General features: G+C 35.3%; 1 protein-coding gene across 1 annotated transcript in view; it reads left to right on the top strand.

The window, feature by feature from the left end:
* The window catches only part of LOC150097235 (sodium-independent sulfate anion transporter-like), a 217815-nt gene that overhangs the window by 73681 nt on the left and 130724 nt on the right, over nucleotides 1-13410 (top strand). Inside the window, exon 6 of the mRNA XM_090407626.1 lies at nucleotides 11551-11605. Coding sequence (XP_090263752.1) covers nucleotides 11551-11605 — 55 coding nt within the window. The remainder of the gene's footprint in view (nucleotides 1-11550; nucleotides 11606-13410) is intronic.

The following is a 13410-nucleotide window of genomic DNA, read 5'->3' as shown; positions in this document are numbered from 1 at the left end:
GTATTGATAGGACAATCTGGGAACAGGAAACTGTGCACCATAGAGGTCTGCTGAGCAGACCTCTATGGTGTAATCAAATGATACAGAAATGTTAAAAGTAACTAGGTAAGTTTTACCAAATTTTTCCATGACTTGATCAAGTCCAGAAGTTGGTAACGAGTGTAGACCAGAAGGATCCACACGAGTGTGGATTGAAGCAATGTCCATATTGACAGCTGTTAATTAGCTGGGTTTCTTCCAGGTGGTGAAGTTTGTTAATGATCTCTATGGTTATTTTAAGAGAACTGAAATGAGAGCAATTGGACGATGATTTCTTGGTTTGCTTTTATCACCTTTTTTTGGAATGGGATGAATGTAGACTCATTTCTCCACACTAAGGTAGTTGTCAGTTGAATAGGAGAGGTGTATTCTGCTGAATTACTGTTTCAAAGTGATACCATCAAAAAGACATTAGGTCTCTTTCTGAAAAGGAAAAAAATTAAAAAAAAAAAACCGTTCATATTGTAAGCTGAAAGAAGCGGGATTGTATATAGATGGTTTGGCCACTTCAAACTTCCACCGTGCAAGGAGATAGTATTATACCAAGTAATAATAATTATTATGTATTAAAAGTATTATAACAGGTAAAATGACCTGTTAGATGGGTATGGGTAAGAAAAAATAGATGAAATGATTTTGTAACAGAATTAGAAAGGAATATATCAAAGTTGCAACTGAAAAGAAAATATAAAAATACAAGCAATAGCCTTAAAAAAAAATAGATAACCAATTTTCAGAATCTCTATACTGATTATTATCACTATTATCTAAGACTTCAAGGACTCATAGACAATCTGTCATACCTTCTCTTAAACTTAATCGCACAAGATGCACTGACCACTTTGCTGGGAAAACTGTTTCACTCGCTGTTCATCCAAGAATATAATTAAAGTAAAACAAGAATATATCGTGGATTGTTAAGTCAAGTATGATCTGCTTTGTACTTCCCTCTCTAATTCAGAGTAGAGGTGGTCCCTGGGTTATGAATGATCCAACTTACAGCATTCTGTACTTACAAATGGACTCCCAAGGCTCTCCCATGAAGATAATTAATAATATTAATTCAAGAACTAGTTTTTTTTTCTACATATATAAAGAAACCCACATGGTGTATGCAGTTAGTCTTGTTGTTTATATGGTTGGAAAAGAAAATTCCCTTTAAAATTCTGCTTGTGCTGGACAATGCTCCTGAACATCCCACATCTTTAGATGACCTTCACTAATGTAAGGGTCATATTTTTAATTTTTACCATCCAACACTACATCGTTACTACAGCCAATTGAACAGAGTCATTTCTGCATTTAAAGTTTATTACTTACAGCGTACACTCCTGCAAGCAATCAGGGCTATGGAAGTTGATGTAATGACCTTGAGTTCTGGAAGAATTATAACATCTATGATGCCATCAAAAACATTGCTGATTCTTGGGAGGAAGTGGAGCAATCACCCCTTTCATTGTTGATTGCTTCACTTCCTCCCAAGAACAAACTGTGCCCTCAGTTCTGCAATGATTTTCATGGATTCACAGAAGAAGACATCGTCAAAGCCAGAAAAGCTATAGTGGCAGTATACTGCAATTTGACATCAATGAAAATGATGTCATTAATTTACCAGTCTCATTCACAAGAATTAACCAATGAAGACCTTATGGAGATAGAGAATCAGCTGATAGAAACAAGAGCATGAAGAATCATAAGATCCAGAGCTAAGAAAGTTTACTACAAAAGAATTAGTTGAAGCCTTTCGCCTCATTGAAGCAGGATTTGCTAAGCTTCAGGAGCAAGATCCTAACATTGAGCAGTTTACAAAGATTTATTATGCAGTTAGTGAGAACATCAGCTGCTACAAGGCCATTTATAATGAAAAAAAAGGCCAACCTAAAGACATTTTCAGGAATGTATCTTTGTCCATAATCTGGGGACTGGCTTTATTTAATAATATGGCGATATACTATTTTACTATGATTTAAACTTGATATTTTTGTCTGGTTCCTGCTGATATGACCAGTAGCATAGAGGCAGCCTGCCTCATGATGCAGCTTAAGGGTGGTCATTCAGCCATATTGCGGTAGGTGCTGTCGCTAAGCTAACATAGCAAGTGCAGAAAGAAGTTTTCCTAAGCTTCAACTGATTAAAAATTATTTGCAAACAGCAATGACCCAAGAAAGATCAGTTGGTCTTGCAACTATATCAATAGAAGTGGACATAGCTTAATTTAAATTTAGAAGAGCTTATAAACAGTTCTATTGTGTGATATCCCCATAGAGCAAAATTTAATTAATATTATTATGTAATAGTTTTGCATTAATGTTTCTCTTGTAATAAAAACAAAATAGCAATTGGAGATTTTTGTATAGTTTTGTCTTATAATCCTCCATCAGGGACGATATTTAATTGTTTGCCTCAGGGCACGATCTAATCTGGTGAGGCCCTGGATATGACCTCAGAAAAGGACAAAACTAGTCTAAGTAGTAACCCATTTCCATAATGCTTTTGCATTATGGGATACTGAGGCAATAGTTATAAAGACCATAGCCTGTATATGCAAGTAGACTAGTTATGAAGATACATCAATATGCATTCAATTTTTTTCTGGAGGGGGGTAAAGGATAAAACAACATAGTTTCTTGTGAAGTATAACATACTTTGTAACACAGCAATACAGCTGTCCATAAGACATCTCATAACAAAACTATGTCAGCTCTATTTCTGCCCTAACTTCTCCAGGAACTTAACTACCACTACAGTGACTTGGATTGATCTGTTTTCTTGCATCTTTCCAAACATCACCATTATCTTCTCCTCTGAAATGATTGGATCTGTTATTAATCTGATATATTAACTTAAACAACTGAGTCAATGGCATTGCCATTTCTTCCACTACTATGTTTACATTCAGATTTTTGAGTATTTTTAGCATCTCTAGCTCATACATGATTCTGTTGCATTTACTATTGCAATATATCTGCCTAGATTGTATATATTATTAAAAGGATCACTCAATAGTTCAACTATTCTTTCTGCAGGTGTCCTTTTACTGTCTGCACTAATCAATTCTGCAATAATTTTTCCTTTTACATGCCACCTACTCTGTAGTATTCCATTTGGCTTGTTTTGTTAACTTTTTTTCAGATTGTTTCCATCATATGCTCAGGCAGAATAGAGAAAGTGAAAATGAGATTTTTTTTGATCTTGTGAAGGGAACTAGGGAGAAAAAATTCATGACTAACTTAGTTGCTTGAAGGGCTATCATAGTATCAGAGATGAGGAAAAAACAGTCCAAAGGCAAGAGAAGCAATTCCTGACCGCATTTCCAAAGTTAAGTATTTTTGAAAGAAAGAAGTGCTTATAGTTATTAAACACTGATCTTTCTTGCTATTTCAATAGTCAAGAAAGTTAACTCAAATTCAATGATACCAGAACAGAGTCCTCTCTGATTCTACATGATTTTTCTTCTCAATCAGTCAGTCACCATAGTTGGGTCATCTCAGAAATGGTCTTGGTAGGATTATCTCCCCCTTATGTCATTAGTATGTTCTCTCCTCCATTTCTAATCCTTTGATCTCTGAATATGTCTTTCATTCTGTTTCTCTGAGCATTCATCTCTGTAATTTTTGCTTACAGTTATAAACTGCTGGTTGAGTGTCAGGCCTGTAATCCTTGTTCCTTATACTTCTAGCATTAATGTATAAACTTGAAGGAGAAGTTGGTTTGATATGTTTGAAGCTGGACAGTGAATGGCTCTTACTAGAATTTGCTCATGTATTTGCCAGCTTAAAGAAAAATGAAGGATGGTAGCAGCCAGTACAGTGGAACAACATCCATGAAAATGCTTATTGGAGTAAATATGTGAGAATGAGAGAAATCGACATAAATTAACCAGATTATCCTCTTCTGGAGAGCATGAAGCATTTTTAGAGTTTTTGGTGAACTATCCCAAGTGCAAGAATATTATTCAAAGGTAGGCCATACTTGAGATTTATACAGTGTTAGGAGAAGTTGTACAGATAGAAAAATGTCTTGAAGTAATGTTACTCAGAAAAGGCTACGTAGGTAGAGGAGGCTGTAGATGTGATATGCATATGTCAGCCCAAGGAGGGGGGGGGGCAGAGAGTTCATCTTGCATGGATGGTTCTTAGTTTTATCAAGAATTGAGGGGAGGCAAGTGTGATTTCTTACATGAAATCAGAGAGGACTCTGTTCTGGTAGCATTGAAATCGACAAGGTTAATTGTTGATTTCAATTAACTACAGAAATAGCAAGGAAGATCAGTGTTTAAGCCATTAATTATTGCTAAAGTTTGCCAAATGTAAAAGAGGAATGAGTGTACCATTATCATTTAAATTGCAGGTAGGATTTGAGCTTAGTGAGAGAATAGGAGAAAGAGTATTAGTGAAATATTGAGCCCTGGTGCACTTTAGCATTAGTGGAAAAATCTGAAAAAAAGATGCCATTTACCACAACATGAATGACTGTCCTATCAGTCATTCACTGTATGTGGATCAGTTCAACTGGATTGCCAAATGCTAGATTATAGGAATAGTAAGTGGATTATGCCAGGCATGAAAAATCCTGAAATGTCTTGAGTTGCCATGATTTTCACTAAATGTTTCCGTAGATCGTAATGTTAGCAATTTCACATATTAATTTGGACTTGGTGATGAAATTGACTGTTTGATGTCTTCATTATTTTTTTTGATAGAATTGAAGTGAGTACATTGCGATCAATAGCTTCATAGCTGGCTTTTATCTCCTTTCTTTGAATGGCTTGAATACAAAATCCTGTCCTGTGCAGATAAGCATTAAGGAGTTTAAAGATGATATGGAATTGGTGTAAATTATGGAGCACAATTGAAGGGATACTACCAAGACTGGAGGACTTTTTGGTGAAAGATTAAAAGAGGTATACATTAAGTTGTTCTTAATGGCTGCTGATCTTAAAATGGGAGTAAAAGCATGCCAGAAGGTCATCCTTGACTTTGGGTTAGTACAATAGTACTGTTTTGGACAACTGAAGGTTGTATTATTTTGGGAAAGGCAGACTGGAGGAGACTATTCCAGTGAACAGAGATAGATGTAACGAAAGGGGGAGGAGCAGATAATTGATTCGGTGAATTCCAAGCTGTGCTGTAAATGGGTGTTGGTTATCAGTAGCTTTAGTTCTTATGATTTTAGAGGAAAGAGACATAATAATGGCGAATTCAGCAGAGCACTCACTGTGAAAGTATATGTAGAATAAGCATAAGGTGGGAACTGAACATTTGTGGCAGAAGGATTGAGGCAGATCTCTAAAGGATTATTAATCAACCAAATTTTTCTCTTCTGAATAGCATGAAGCAATTGTAGAGAGGATTTTGTACTTCACTCCAAATATATGAGCAATATTCTATTGGATTTATAGTTAGCAGCAGTTAAAGTGTGAAGTCTTTTCCAGAAAACTAGTTTTTTTTTGGTAGCTGCAGAGGCTGTGGTTGAATTGTGTTTGTGCCAGGAAAGACTGGAGGTGTAGGTCAGTCCATGAAGAGAAATCTGATCATGATTTGGGTTTGGGTAAGGATAAGTGCTTTTTCTTGCCAGAGATCCAAAAAGACTAAGTTTTGGTGGCAGTGAAGTCCACAAGGTTGTCCTTGCCCAATTGAAACATAGCTAGGAGATAAGAGTTCAGGACATTGGTCATGATGGATCTTGAGGATTCTAAGAATTGAGCACTGCATGGTTTATCAAATGAAAAAGAAGAATGGAGTGTACTGTTATCTGCAAAGCTATGGATAGGATTTGAAATCTGTGAGAGAAAGTTAACTATATGCGAGGGTTGTTTGAAAAGTTTTGTAAATTTCCAATAGACAGTGACTCAATTCATTCATTCATACCAGTGTAAGCACGTATCATCTTTTTCATGACCCATGGCAAAATTTTAGCCACATGCGATGCATAGTTCTCATTGGTCAAACATTTAAAATGACAGTGTTTCCATTTTTCATAAAAATGGAGAAAAAAAGAGTTTTGTGCAGTGATACAACACTTATTTGAAGGTGGATGGCCATGCAGATCAAAGCTGAGTTACATGCAGTTCATAGGGACTTTGCACCAACATTAAAGACTATTTATTTTTGGATAAACGAGTTTAAACATGGTCATAAGTCCATCGAATATGAAGCACGGTCTGGATGCATTACTGAGGTCACTACAAAGGAAATGATTGACAAAATCTATTGTTATGAAAGTGTGCAAGATTGCTGAGATTGTAGGTATCTCGACTGAATGGGTGTATAATATCCTGCATGAAAAAGCTGTGTGTGGGATGGTGCCACGATTGTTGACTGCCAATCAAAAACGCATGTGAAAAGACATTTCAATGCAGTGTTTGGCAATGTTTAATCACAATTCACAGGATTTTTTGTATCAATTCCTGAGTCCAAGCAGCAGTCAAAACAGTGGATAATGCATGGTGAAAGACCACCAAAAAAGTGAACGCCATTTTGTTAACTGGGACTGTGATGGCCACTGTTTTTTGGGATTCCTAAGGAATTATCTTGGAAAAGGGTAAGACAATAACAGAAGTCTATTATGTGTCATTGTTGGACCGTTTAAAAGAACTGAAGAAAAAATGACCAAGATTGGCACACAAAAAAGTGCTCTTTCATCAAGCCAATGCACTGTCCCACACATCGGGCCTTGCAATGGCAAAATTGACAAATTGAGGTTCAAATTGGATCCACATCTAACATATTCTCCAGACTTGGCCCCGTGTGACTTCTTCTTGTTCCCAAACTTAAAATTTGGCTCGGTGGAAAAAAAATTTCTTCAAACGAGGATGTCATCAAGGCTGTCAATGACTATTTTGCACAATTTGACAAATCCTACTTTTTAGATAGGATGAAAAAATTGGAAACTTGCTGGACCAAATGTGTAGACCTTGATGGAGACTATATTGAGAAATAAGTTTTTTTTTCCAAAGAAATGTGTTTAACTTATTTTTTTACCAAACTTTTCAAACAATCCTCATATATATACATACAGTGATACCTCGGCTAACGAAGATAATTCATTCGGGAATCTTATTCGTTAGCCGAAGCATGATTTCCTGTAGGTTTCTATAGAAAATCGTTTAATTCATTCTGGATGCTGCCTACTATTTAAAGATAAGTTTTATAAATTAGTAAAAAGCACACTATAAAAAGGCAAAAACTCACTGAAGGCTGAGATGAATAGCTACCCAATTAGATGAAAGATAATGGAAAGTAGAATGAAAAACTGACTATCTTTACACTATTATATACACTTTATTAAACTGAAAATATGTACACAACACTTTTACTATTCTTCCAAATTTTCAAAGTTTATTCAAGGTAAGTCTCCTCTTCTTCAGTAGCTGGCCTCCTTCTCTTTGCTAAAGGAGAAGTCAAAAATCTGTCCAAGTAGATTGAACTTCTCTTTTTTTTTTTTTCAGAATGTTTTTAAAGTGATTCTTTTCTTCAACCAAGGCACAGTCTGTTCATTTCAGCTTTGTTGGGTTGCCACTTTGTAGCCAAAGACTGAAACTCTTCCCAGTAGTGCAGCATTTTTTAATGTCACCTGTCAGCATTCTTCCCTTTTTATTGCTGTCCTCCTCTGATGACATTTCTTTGTCACACACATACAGATGAAAAAGAAACTCCATGAATGGCCCAACCATTCATGTTTGCGCATGCATCCACTGAAACATTCGTTAGCAGTCGTAAAACAGCGAAAAATCTTCGTTAGCCAAAAAATTCATTAGCAGGATCACTCATTAGCTGAGGTGTCACTGTGTGTGTGTATGTGTGCGTATATATATGTGTATATATATATATATATATATTAAAGATACCAAGCTATTTTAAACCTGGTTTGACTCCATTTGCTAAGTAAGCAAACAGACAAACAAGTCAAGTTTGCACTTGCATGTATTGGAAGTCTAGCTGACCCTCAAAGTAGTGAAAGTCAAGGCAACTCATGGTAAAAGTAGAATAAGCTCTGATCACTATTCTTAATATTTACCCTTAATGCACAGCCCATCTCCTTGAGGAGATGTATGATGCTATGTATTAAGGGCAAGGGGCCACTACCCAGACCAGTTTCAACCTTTATTGAGGTCTCATCAGTGGGAGCTAGGCTAGAAATATCAAGATTTTAGTAATACAGAGCTTAAGTATTTTACCAGAACAAGTTACCATAAGGTGATTTAATAAATGTTAAAGATACCCAAGGTAAAATACTTTCTACATTTGTCATCCAGAGATTTTTATTTAATAAGATTAAAACATCTTATGGTAACTTGCTCTGGTAAAATACTTATAAGCTCTGTATTACTAAAATCTTGATATTTCTACCCTGACTTCCACTGATGAGACATCAATAAAGATCGAAACTGGTCTGGATAGTGGCCCCTTGCCCTTAATACATAGCATCATACATCTCCTCAAGGAGATGGGCTGTGCATTAAGGGTAAATATTAAGAATAGTGATCAGAGCTTATTCTACTTTTACCATGAGTTGCCTTGACTTGCATTACTTTGAGGGTCAGCTAGATTTCCAATACATGCAAGCACAAACTTGACTTGTTTGTCTGTTTGCTTACTTGGGAAATGGAGTAAAACCAGGTTTAAAATAGCTTGGTATCTTTAAAATTTTTTATACCCAAGGTAAAATACTTTCTACATATATATTCATTTTAAAATGAACATATCCCAACTCAGAGTTAATAGTAGTAGTCATAATTTTTTTTTTTTATATGAAGAATTGAATTACTAGAACCAAGATTTTAAGTAAAAAGGTTTTGATATAAAAACACTAAACACTGAAGGTTAAGACTATGAACAACATAGTCTCTATACATAATTAGCATGAAAACATTGTAGTTGTATTTAAAGCTGTTCTTTCTTTTGTTATTGTTGGGAGAGTGCGTGCTTGCAGCATTACATGACCACCAGTACATGATTGCAGCTGAATGACTATCTGGGAGGTTGTAGCTCAAGTTATTATTTAGATGAACAGGATAAAGATGATTTCTCTATATTCCACAATTTTTCTCTCTAGTTCATTGTTGCAACGGAAGATGTTAGTAGATTTTTCCCAGCAGACTTTGTGACTTTGGTTTTCATCATTATGATTAGCCGAGAAAAGGATATGACTTGATAATGCACTGGCTCACTGTCTCTTGTAAGTAATGTCCCTCATGTGTTCTTCCATACGCAATTCAACAGATTTGTCTGTCTGCCCAAAATAAGGAATATCACAATCGCAGAATATTTTATATACACCAGGGTATTTGTGTTGATGATGACAAGGTTTTGGGTGGCTTATTAAGAAATGGATCTTTGGAAGTGGAGTGAACAAGGTTCTGATATTGTATTTTCTTAGAACTTTTGCTAATTTATATGAAACAGTACTTATGTAAGGAATAGATAGATTGCCTTTGAATCTATTTGTTTCTTCTGAGTGATGTCTAGGAGGATTAAGAAGAAATTTTTCAATGATTCTTTTGGAATATCCATTAACTTCGAAAGAAGTTTTCAGATGGTTTATTTCTGTAAGAAGTTCATTTGGGTCATCCAGAAGAGAATGTGCTTCTCGAAATGTAAGTAACCATGCAAGTTTCTCAAAATTTTTCCATGGCTTGAGTCCAAAAGGCTTCACTTCGGCAATGCAAATTTATAAAAATTAAGTAGATATTAAATCTAGCATTTTTTCAAAGCCGAATATAGAAACTAAAAATTTCTTATGATATTTGACCAGAGAGCTTAAGCGAATACACTCGCCAATATTTAACAGTTGCCCTAGCCAGACTTTATAGGAGAGAGGATTGCTACCCAAGCGTCCATATATTCCACTCCTATTGTTCCATTTTGAAAAGGTTTCACTGGCCTGACAACTGTTTCAAACTGTTTTTCATCAGAGAACTAGGCAGAAATCTCAAGAGCAAAAACTCTCAGTACTAAGTAACTGAGATTAATACTAGCTGAGTGCAATGTCTGATTTTTTCAAGTTAATGTTTTTATAAAGGTTAAAACCTTAAATTTTAGTAAATTAGAAATTTTAGTAAAGAAAAGATAGTTTTCTATGGGAGAAAGTGATTTTGCTAATTTTTTGGAAAGTTTGTAGATGGGACTATCTCTGCTATTACCTGTGTATGAAGGTGGAGTGGATTTTTGGGACCCCAATATATCCATGCTTTTAAATAATTTCTGCAGCTTTTCTTTTGATAGGATTTGGTATAATTGTCTATATGGAGGAGAGCCTTTAAGAAGATTACTAATTTTTCTGTTTTTGACTTTATTTGATTCATAATGACAGTTTCATTACCTTATATGCTTTATTAATTTTTATTGTGAAAGTTTTTAAGGCTTATATATTTCTTCTATCCATCAATCTAGATAGAATCTTGCTTTTAGAAGGCTTGTCAGAATTCTGGTCACTTCCTAACAAATATTGTTAGTCACTGTGGGAGATACGTTATAAATACCATATTCAAAGCAGGGTATGATTTCTTGAACAGTTACTTGTCTGGAAGTGATGACAAATTGCCTGAGCTAAGAGTGTTAACACTATCTTCTGTAAGTAGTTGTGACAATAAATTCACCTCTACACAGTTTTGTTTCAGTTACAACTGGGATGTGTTTAGCTACTGTAGAGCTTCAAAAATTTTCAAATGATGGTTTTGACTTATTTTCAAATCCTTTAGTAACTGCAGTTTTGAAGATGGTGTAAGGAATTGATTGCATTTCTCGATTTAGCATTTCACATAGCTCTTGTAATGAAGCAATAACAGAGTAGAGCTTCCTTTTACTGTAAAGAACAGTACTCTTATTCAAGCATGCAAAGTTTTCCATTTATTTTCAACCAAAAGATGGGTTCCTCTGTAATTTTCATCAAATTAGTCTTGATGTTTCTTAGGCCAACTGTTTCTTCACAGGCAACAGTAAAGGTGATTTCAATGTCTTAGAATGCTCAGTTGGTGATTTGCTGTTGAGAACCTGGTGGAACTGGTTGAATCTTGTAGGAACATTGTATGTGTGACTTGCATCTCAATCCCCTCTTAGGTACAATCTTTGATAGCCATGTAGCAAATGAGAATGATCAGTCCAACAGTTGTCAGCATTAGTCATGGCTCTTGTAAGGATATCATTATGATCAAGAGAATGAACAGTGACATCAGTTATATGCTGGCATGGTTAGCATACCTGCTCTCCAACCAACAGGCTACAGGTTTGAATCTCACTGAATTTCATAACCTGGTGTGAGACCACTGGCCCATTTATTGGAGGCCTTTTTCTTTCTTTTTTTAGCATTTCTTTTTATATATTCTCCCCTGAATGTGACTATTGATATAGATTAAAAATAACAAATACCATACTTTGAACGGTACTAAACGTTGTATTTGAAGAACATTTGCTTGTTATATCTTCTCGTATTTTATAACGTTTTAATGAAATTGATGTTTTTATTGCATTTATTTTATAAATCTGAAACCTTTATTTTCTCCTCCTGCAGCATATGGGATATGATTCTAGGCTTGACATGTGTTGCTGCTCTTCTCATTCTCAGAGTGAGTTAAAGATTTGGATTTTTATGTAAATGTTTCAAATTTAAACCAGCAGTTTTTTTTTCAATTATTAATTTTTAATCATTTTAGAAATATAATTATTGCTAAGATCATAAACTTAACTTTCTGGAATACTCTATAGAAGTCGTACTAATGCAAGTTTTTGTTTTCAACGATAAAAGTGCAAGAACATTTATTATTGTAATGTCAGTAGTTTGATCATATTACATGCATGGCTTAAAGTAGTTCAATTATGCAAAATACTGCAAATGTAGAGATAGTAAGGATTTTCATTAATTTATTGTAGTGTTCATTAATACAGTGTATGGATATAATCTCTGGATGGCTGTTTTCTTATGTGCATCCACATTCATAAAATCTACATAAAAGAACTCTTGTTCATTCCTGGCTATATAAAATAGGTAGGTAGATACTGGGGGATTGAACGTGTGTGTGTGTGTGTGTGTGTGTGTGTGTGTGTGTGTGTGTGTGTGAGTGAGAGAGAGAAGTCAACATGATGGGCCAGTAATGTGACCTAAAGTGACTTGAGACAGTATGATATCCATGATACTTGCACATAAGATTTTTATGTGCAAGTATCATAGATGCTGTCACCTTGTTAGTATTCACATGCAGCAACAGCATCCTATATCAACCAGCCACTAACAGTCCTGTATCCAGAGACATCTTCATATAAGACTTCACTGTGTGGAAGATTACAAAAATTATGATTAAAATTAGTCAGTATGCCAGCATAACCCTAGAATGATCAGCAGAGGAACTTAATAAGTTGCACAGTGTGTATGTAATTCGGTATGATATTGAAGTGGAGTAGAAAATGACTTTAGGTTCCATTTAAAAACAAGCAGCCATAAGTAGTAGGCAGAGGAAGAACAACTCTGTGCTTAATAGGTAGCCTAATTTGAGTCCCAGTTCCAATTGTTCCATGCAAATGGCAGGAGTAGGATATAGCAACACCCTAGTCAATCAGTGGATCCATCATATTAGATGGCATGAACTCTGTAGCCTGTTAGTATGAATCAATAACAAGTGTATCAAATGAATTGAGCATGTGATATATATCATATTGCATGGCACTGATAATTGGAAATAGCACTAGGAGCATTAGAGTGACTTTACCATAATCACTGGATCTCAGACTATTTGGGCATTTGTGGAATGGTCTTCCTTAGCCCAGTTTCAATCAAATGTGGGATATGATCGTATGCATGGGCTATTCCTGTGTACTGCTTTAGCACTTGGAGTTCATGCTCTGATAAATGGATTCTGAGGGCTGAAGTGAGTTTGTTCCACAATTAATTAGAAAGACTTAATGCAATGCACTTGAGTATTTTTGGCTAATTGTAGCCCACGAACAAATCACATGGCAAAAGACTAAGGTTAGATATTCATTGAGTCACCTGTTACTTATGACAGTTCTTTTATGTTAGGTGCATTCATCATTGTTTGTTGCCTCCTGCAAGAAAAACTGTTAGACAGTGCTTCTCGTATACTGTCTTCTTACAATAATGATCAATATTGGACTGACTCTTATAAACTTTTGTAGTTTGACTGTAATACAACAAAAGTTGATGCAGAAAGTTAATCCTTACAAGAATAAATTAAGTTTGTCTTCTGGTAATGCTTTTCAACTGACGTCAATTGGTTACTCGTATGTTGCATCATTCAATTGGAAAAGGCCTAAATTCGATTCTTGTCGTGAAGGGAGGAATCTTTTATGGACTTTTTCGATCGAAGGTGAGTTAACAGATCTCATACGGAGGTAGTAGGGTTTTTTCTCTGCAACA

This window comes from Typopeltis vanoorti, chromosome 17, assembly GCF_054136105.1.
Source record: "Typopeltis vanoorti isolate ZY-2024b chromosome 17, IOZ_Tvanoo_1.0, whole genome shotgun sequence".
Lineage (NCBI taxonomy): Eukaryota > Metazoa > Arthropoda > Arachnida > Uropygi > Thelyphonidae > Typopeltis > Typopeltis vanoorti.
Note: the sequence above shows the minus strand (reverse complement) of the source record. Positions and strands in the feature narration are given on the sequence as shown.